We start from the raw sequence: 8,821 nt of genomic DNA, 5'->3' as shown, positions 1-8,821 counted from the left end.
GTAGGCCTTCTTGTAGTCAATCCAGGATATGCACAGATTGGCCTGCCTGGTCTTGCAGTCTCGAGTGACTGCTCTATCAACCAGTAGCTGGTGCTTGGCTCCCCTGGTATTACTGCCCATTCCCTTCTGGACCCTGTCCATGTATTGAGCCATGTGCCTATTCATCTTAGCCGCTATGATGCCTGACAGGAGCTTCCATGTTGTGCAGAGGCAGAGGCAGGTTATTGGCCGGTAGTTGGATGGGATTGTTCCCTTCTGGGGTCCTTCATGATCAAGACTGTCCGTCCTTGGGTTAATCATTCTGGGTGGGTCCCATCCATCAGCAGTTGGTTCATTTATGCTGCCAGGCCTTCATGGAGTGCAGTTAGTTTCTTCAGCCAGTAGGTTTGGATCATGTCAGGGCCTGGTGCTGTCCAGCTCTTCATACCTGCCACTCTTTCTTGGATGTCTGCCGTTGTAATGGTTACTGGATCTTGTTCTGGGAGATTGCTGTGATCTGTTCTTAGATCCACTAGCCACTGAGCATTGGTGTTGTAATGCCTCTTTCTCCCATATGTTCTCCTAGAACATCCAGTTTATTCTCCTGGCTTCTGCTTCTCCCTTTAGGCGGGTAGCCAGAGCGGTGAGTCTTTGTTTGGCAGTCTCCAGAGCCTCAGGTATCGACAGCTTGTTGTATTTTTTAGGTAGCGTGTGTGTTTAGATATATATATATACAGTATATATATATAAACACAATACTATGAGAATAGAATTGGTATCTTTTTTTTATATTATGTGCATTTTTTCATCGTAAACCTTTACACACGGTGAGTAACAGCCAATAAAGTACGCTGTGCGCGACTTGAAGTGAATCTGTGATCGACCGTGTGGTCTCTTTATGAAAGTTGTTGACGCCCATTTATCTGAATTACTTCCACCTGGCTTGACATAGTCGCACCTTCTGAGCTGGTTTGGCCTTTGTGAAACTAATAAAGCCAGGATGCTCTGATCAAGCCTGGCTTTATCTCTTATCCTGAATTTCTAAATTCTACTTTTGTGCAACAGGCCTCTGGACCTGCTTGTTGCTGGCCATCCTGTGTACCTGCCTACTGTGTTGGGGTCCAGTCCCTATTGTCTCAGCAAGCCCACCCCTGACAAGAGTATAGGTCCCAGCACAGATCGCTGTGGAACCAGAGGTCCAAAGGGGCACCATTTACCAACACCTGCTGTTTCCTGTTCTGTAAAAAGTCCTGTATCTGGTCCGTCAGTCTGTCTGTGGAAAGGGCTTTTAATTGTGACAGTAGGAACTGCATAAGAAGCTGGTTGGAGGTCCATGTGTGGACACTGTCCTTCAGATGGTGGCAGTTATTAAAAACGTATTCCTGCTGAGCTGTCTCCAGGCCCTGTGCAGCAGTGCAGGTCACCTATGGCCTGCTTCAGGTGAGCTAAAACAACCCATGGTGCATTGGTGTCTGCTGCACACTGCTGAATGGTCCTGTTTAATTCTGTATGTCTGATGTTCTGAATGCCTGCTGAGGCAAATAGCTTATCTGATCAAACAGCAGGTTACATCACTTCCTGTTTACTGGAAATGCCAAAATAGCGCATGTGTAATGTGGTCCAGCTGCACACAAACACCTTCAGGTGAACCTCTGAGACATGATGAATGTGTTTACCTGTGACCTGCCCCTGCCAGCAGCTGATCTGAGTGACTAAAATACAGTTTTATTAAAAAACCCACAATCAGTTGACTGTCGCTTTAAGCACCGCCCCCCCCCCCGCGCGCGCGCGCACACACACACACACACACACACACACACACACACACACACACACACACACAGAGCCTCCTGTCAGCACGTCTCTCTCTCTCCTTGTTAATCCGCCTCTCTCTCTCTCTGCAGTCATCATGGCGGAAATCAAAACGGGAATCTTCGCTAAAAACGTGCAGAAACGGCTGAACCGAGCGCAGGAGAAGGTAAGAGCTGTGATGATGATAATGAAGATGAAGATGAAGATGGGGGGATTTAGGAGGAGGAGACGGTGGAGGACAGATGGAGGAGAACAGATTATATGGCTGTGGGAGGCTGTGGGAGGCTGCGGGCCTGTGGAGCGTTTCTTTCTGCTCTTATTCCACAATAATCCAAATCTTTCCGGTGTTTCCGGTATTTAGTCATTTACTATCCGGTACTGATCCGCACAGAGCGGGGCTCCAAGTGTTTCCATTTATTCAGCATATAAAAACAGTAAAATCATCAGACGCTGACGGAGAGCGTTTTGATTGGCTGATGCAGTCCGACTGTGGATTAACTGTAACACATCTCGATGACATCACAAATGCGGTGAAACATGCCGCGCGTGTGTTTCAGGCTTTAAATAAATGATGGCGAGGAGGTGTTCTCCTGCTCCAAGGTCGGGCGGGGGGATGCCCTTCTGTGGCGTGATGACGTCACTTCTGTCGCCAGATCAGCTACCTTCACGTTATTTATAGGAGAAGGCGCAGTCAGTAAATCACTGGATATACTGCACATACGTGTATACTATATCTATTCATAGGTCTCCTGTAAGCTGGGGATGCTGGGGACATGTCCCCACCACATTTTGAAATGTCAAAAAGAAAAAAACAAGCTGCTGAATTCTGCATTATGTTCTGTTATATTTATGAACGTCACTTACCAGCTGAATGTTTTCCTTTATATAAATAAAGATATTTCCACTGTAATTTGGGGAAATAAAGTTTTTAATGCTTAAATTTTCTGGGGGAGGACCCCCCCCTTATTTATTATTTCTTCAAAATAGTGTTAAAAATCTTGTTGTCTTCTCGTGCATCGTCATGTCTTGTTTGTGACCAAAGAATCAAATCATTGATTGATGTTAGGCTTAGCTTTTGTGGTGCTGAAACATTACCCTGTTCTGAATAGTCTGTGAGAACTGTCCATGGAGCTAGAACATTACCTGGTTCTGATTGGACAGTGAGGACTGTCCATGGTGCTGAAATATTACCCGGTTCTGATTGGACAGTGAGGACTGTCCATGGTGCTGAAACATTACCCAGTTCTGATTGGACAGTGAGGACTGTCCATGGTGCTGAAACATTACCCGGTTCTGATTGGACAGTGAGGACTGTCCATGGTGCTGAAACATTACCCGGTTCTGATTGGACAGTGAGGACTGTCCATGGAGCTGAAACATTACCCGGTTCTGATTGGGCAGTGAGGACTGTCCATGGTGGTGAAACATTACCCGGTTCTGATTGGACAATGAGAACTGTCCATGGTGCTGAAACATTACCCTGTTCTGAATAGTCTGTGAGAACTGTCCATGGAGCTAGAACATTACCTGGTTCTGATTGGACAGTGAGGACTGTCCATGGTGCTGAAATATTACCCGGTTCTGATTGGACAGTGAGGACTGTCCATGGTGCTGAAACATTACCCAGTTCTGATTGGACAGTGAGGACTGTCCATGGTGCTGAAACATTACCCGGTTCTGATTGGACAGTGAGGACTGTCCATGGTGCTGAAACATTACCCGGTTCTGATTGGACAGTGAGGACTGTCCATGGAGCTGAAACATTACCCGGTTCTGATTGGGCAGTGAGGACTGTCCATGGTGCTGAAACATTACCCGGTTCTGATTGGACAATGAGAACTGTCCATGGAGCTGAAACATTACCCGGTTCTGATTGGGCAGTGAGGACTGTCCATGGTGGTGAAACATTACCCGGTTCTGATTGGACAATGAGAACTGTCCATGGTGGTGAAACATTACCCGGTTCTGATTGGGCAGTGAGGACTGTCCATGGTGCTGAAACATTACCCGGTTCTGATTGGACAATGAGAACTGTCCATGGTGCTGAAATATTACCCGGTTCTGATTGGACAGTGAGGACTGTCCATGGTGCTGAAACATTACCCGGTTCTGATTGGACAATGAGAACTGTCCATGGTGCTGAAATATTACCCGGTTCTGATTGGACAGTGAGGACTGTCCATGGTGCTGAAACATTACCCGGTTCTGATTGGGCAGTGAGGACTGTCCATGGTGCTGAAACATTACCCAGTTCTGATTGGACAGTGAGGACTGTCCATGGTGCTGAAACATTACCCGGTTCTGATTGGACAATGAGAACTGTCCATGGTGCTGAAATATTACCCAGTTCTGATTGGACAGTGAGGACTGTCCATGGTGCTGAAACATTACCCGGTTCTGATTGGGCAGTGAGGACTGTCCATGGTGCTGAAACATTACCCGGTTCTGATTGGACAATGAGAACTGTCTATGGTGCTGAAACATTACCCGGTTCTGATTGGACAATGAGGATTGTCCATGGTGCTGAAACATTACCCGGTTTTGATTGGACAGTGAGGACTGTCCATGGTGCTGAAACATTACCCGGTTCTGATTGGACAGTGAGGACTGTCCATGGTGGTGAAACATTACCTGGTTCTGATTGGACAGTGAGGATTGTCCATGGTGCTGAAACATTACCCGGTTCTGATTGGACAGTGAGGACTGTCCATGGTGCTGAAACATTACCCGGTTCTGATTGGACAGTGAGGACTGTCCATGGTGGTGAAACATTACCCATTTCTGATTGGGCAGTGAGGACTGTCCATGGTGCTGTGTCCTAATGGATGTTAATAATGTGTATAGAACAACATTCAGTAGAAGACAATAGGAGGACATGTTTCCACTAAATAATGTAATGTGGAATTCAGATTTCCAGTTTTGTAGAATACACTGTTTCTGTTGGTTTTAGACCAGCTGACAGTAAAGGTTTTCTTTCAGCTGTAACAGAAACACCTTTTGTGCTGTGTTCAGGGACACGTTCAGCAGGTGTCACGAGGTTTCAGCCAGAAATACAACCCAGACTTATTAAATATTAAACACAGGTCAGAGTCACTGTAGCCGAGCTGCTTCACAGTTCAGTAGTTTTAATACGTGTTTCAGGTCTAGTTCTGTTTCCTGTTTCACGGACAAAAATCTACTCTAGTCCCACACAGACTCAAAGGTGAAATGTTTTTTTAATGACAAACGACATTGCTGAGGGATTAGGAAGTGTGACGGCAGGAGGCCGGCAGTGTGGCACCAGAGTTCTGTAGCTCAGGAAAAATAAATGGAGCAAAAAGACAAAAAGAGCAGTAAGGATGGAAACAACCTGCTGCTGACTGACTGGAGACCAGGACTGTTTCAGCAGCAGGCTTGTTGAGAGGATTGCCAGCAGGTATGGAGATGAACCAGATCCCAGGAGAAAAATAACAAAATACTCAACCTGGTTTATACGGGTGCTCCCGTAAAAGATAGATAGATACTTTATTGATCCTTCACAGGGATTTACATTTGTTACATTAGCAGCAGCAACCACATTCATTCCTCGCAGGCAGCAGTGATCTATTAGTTAGTAAAACCTTTTAAATAAATGTAGCTAAAATATGCTATGCCCTTTAATAATAATAATAATAATACTAAAAACAAAAATAGATAAAATAATACATAATAAAACAGCAGCCAGGTCTACAGCTTCTTTTAAAAACCCAACAGTTGATGGAACAACTTATCTCAAATATCAGTTTGATTTGTCCCTCCTAGGGAAAGCGTACCTCTTCCCTGATGGCAGGAGTTAAAATTCTGCAAGAAGAGGGTGTCGAGGGTCCACCAAGATGGCCTTTGCTTTCCGAATGGCTCTCTCTTTATAAACATGGTCAAGATCATTCAAATTAGTGCCAAAAGTCTTTTGGCAAACTTTAACTATCTTTCTCAGCCTATTTTGTTAACCATGCTGAGGTTACCAAACCAGCAGATCATTGCAAATGTTAAAATTGACTCAATAACAGATGAAAAAAATATTTTCAAAAGCGATCAATGTTAAAACCCCTCACGAAAAACAATCTCTGCTTGGCCTTTTTACAGGTGGAGTCAGTGTCGGCATCAAAAGTCAATTTATCATCCAGGAAGGTGCCCAAGTCCCCATACTGGCTTACTGTCTCTACAGCTCTGCCACTGATAAAAGTCTATACAATGACAGGAGGGTTTCAGCGGAAGTCGATCAGCATATCTTTTGTCTTTGAGACATTGAGTTCCAAGTATGAGACATTACACCATTTGATGAAATTGTCCAGTACTGGTCCATGGCCCACTTCATGGTCCTGCAGTCAATGGTGTAAAGCACAAATAATAAAGGTGACAAGATGTACCACTGGGGTGATTCTGTTTACTGAGTGTGTTCCTGTTTGATGTGCAAACGCTCACCACCCTGGCACACCACACCAAATAACAGAAAACTGTCCACAACAGTCTTATAGAAGGTGCACAGCAGGGGCTGGCAAATTGAAAGATCACAGCCTTCTTAAAAAATAACAGCCTGCTTTCACCCATTTTATATACTGCCTCCATGTGGCGGGACCAGTCCAGCTTGTTATCCAGCTGTATTCCTAGCTATTTATAGTTTGATACAAGCTCCTGTCCCGAGTGAGGGTAGCATCCATAATTAAACAATGGGGAACCCAGGATCTCTCCTCCAGCCCATATCCCTCCCAGTTGACCAGAAACTGAAATCCTGAGCCCCAATTGTGAACATCCGTTATTTGCTGCACAGTGAAGACTGGATGATTGTCAATGACCTAGGGGGTGGAAGGGGTTTGGCCGGAGGTTCGAGCAAGGACACGTGGAAAGTAGGGTGCACCTTCATAGAGGTACATAGATTCAGTTTCGTCATAGAAGGAATGACCAGGTGAGAGGTTACGAGTTGTCACACACTGTAGTGCTGTCTAGAAGTCCTGGTTGGCCTGCTCTGTCTGCCCATTTGTCTGAGGGTCACACCCAGAGCCTTGCAGAAAGCTTTCCAGACCGCAGACTGCTGGCATGAAATTGCGGGCCCAGATCCGACACAATATTCTGAAGAATCGCAGGCAGGCAGGCTAAATCTTGTGGTCTGTCCAAACCGTGAAAAATTGTTCCAGTGTCTCCAGTCCTCCAACGGCAAAACCCCAACCAAATACTCAGCCGGGAACAGACGATGGGAGAAAAAAACAAATATAACGGGTCCCGGATGGACCGCCACGCTCTGAAATACACACTGAGACGTGGAGCTGCAGTTACGTTCTTCATGCAAACAAACATCTTCTGTCCACAGCACAGGTAGCTGCTGTCAGGCCTTTTAACACAGAAGACAGCCTTCAAATCTAACCTAACCCTAATGACAGGACAAAAACCATCAATGACACACACATGCATGCATGCACTGTGGCAAAACTGTGTACCTTCCCCAGATCCAATTTCCCTCCAGCTGTTCACCTGTGAGTCCCTCATATAGGCTACATGACCACTGTGATATCCTGCCTATGCTCCTGAGGGGCAAGTGGACTACCATCACCCTTAAACAAATGACCATACACAACATACAGCACACATCAAAATTGGCTATAACAGATGTCTTATGTGTTTCACAATAAATCTGTATCATTCCCTAATTTCTCAGGTGCTGCAGAAACTGGGAAAGGCAGACGAGACCAAAGATGAGCAGTTTGAACAAGTGGTTGTCAACTTCAGGAGACAGGAGGTGAGAGATGTTTACAGGACTGCGAAGCAAGTTGGACATAGCCTAAACCCTAAACCCCCATCAGTGATAACGGGTATCAGTGGTTATCAGCTCTTTTTAGTAATACAGGTTTTCTCCATCAAGCTCTGTGCTGATTCCCATAAAAGACGTTTGATGCGTGATTTGACTCTTCTTCCGCACAAAATGGAGCGATCACAGGCCGCCTACTTCAGTCAAGAGTAACGTGTCGTTATAATGGAGAGGAATGCTGGCTGAAAACAGACTTAATGCACATAGAGCTCTTAAGCTTTGCACTTGATAGGCCTACAGCATATTTTTATATATTTACAAAGGTGATGCTCAAGAATTATGGAAATCATGTCAGTTTTTGGCCAAATCAAAGGAACAAAACGGACTTGGCAGCAAATCAGGAGCAAGCATAAAAACTTGATCCAATGTGTTGTGTAGCTGCTGGGCCTGCTGGGATAATTCTGTTAGTGTGTAGATGAGTGTTAACATTACCTGTAGCAAACAGGAAAAAAAGATCTTCTGCAGACATGAACCATGCAGCTGCACTGTAGCGTCGCTAACTGACACGCACTGACTCTTTGTTCAACAACTTGTCTAACGTATGGCTCGCAGGTTTGTACTTCTGCAGCTCTCGAGGATCTCTATCACTCAAACAGAACATGGTCAGGAAAAGAAGCAGTGAAAGGGCAGCACTTTTTACAGCTGATTTAAATCCTAAACTGCACAGACCTCCTTAAAAGAGAGTAGCTAGTAATCTGACTTTAGGCTCAACACGCCTAGCTAACCCAGTAATCTGGCTTCCTGTAGCCCCCTCTACTGGTAGTCGACAAGAAGACGCTTTACTGGCCACTTCCTGCGTAACTACAACAACACATCCTGTTTTTCAGAATAAGAGCCCCACTTCCTCCCAATACATGTTAGCATGTAGACTCTTACAGAGACAGATATTTGGCTAATTATAACACAACTTTTATGAAAATATTATACACATTTACAGCACAACGTGTTGGATCATTAACATGTTGACCTGATAATGGAAAGTCAGGATCAGCAAAGTTCTCACAGTTCATCCTGAGGGGAACATGAAGGTCTTCACCACATTTCATCACAGTCCATCCAACAGCTGCTGATGTTTCGGTCTGGACCAACAGACTGATGTCTGTAGAGTGGAGACGTTAGTGTGATTGAAGATTAAGAAACTTCTGTCTGCTCAGGAAATATTAACAAAGGAACATCAGAGACTAGTTTAGATCAGTCGGTTCATCTTTGACC

General features: G+C 45.1%; 1 protein-coding gene across 5 annotated transcripts in view; it reads left to right on the top strand.

Moving 5' to 3' along the window:
• The first annotated feature begins 1,824 nt into the window (after positions 1–1,824).
• The window catches only part of amph (amphiphysin), a 38,308-nt gene continuing 31,311 nt past the window's right edge, over positions 1,825–8,821 (top strand). For 3 of the 5 annotated variants that reach the window (XM_038719103.1, XM_038719104.1, XM_038719100.1), the window contains exons 1-2: positions 1,889–1,957; positions 7,460–7,540. In XM_038719103.1, the coding sequence (XP_038575031.1) occupies positions 1,889–1,957; positions 7,460–7,540 (150 nt within the window). Of the gene's footprint in view, positions 1,958–7,459; positions 7,541–8,821 lie in introns of all 5 variants that reach the window. The other 2 variants (XM_038719102.1, XM_038719099.1) reach the window with 1 other exon arrangement.

The sequence above is a fragment of the Micropterus salmoides genome, unplaced genomic scaffold, assembly GCF_014851395.1.
Source record: "Micropterus salmoides isolate LMB-PRFRI ecotype aquatic unplaced genomic scaffold, ASM1485139v1 Ms_hic_scaffold_14, whole genome shotgun sequence".
NCBI lineage: Eukaryota > Metazoa > Chordata > Actinopteri > Centrarchiformes > Centrarchidae > Micropterus > Micropterus salmoides.
The sequence above is the reverse complement of the archived record's forward strand: the minus strand, read 5'-3'. Positions and strand labels throughout refer to the sequence as shown.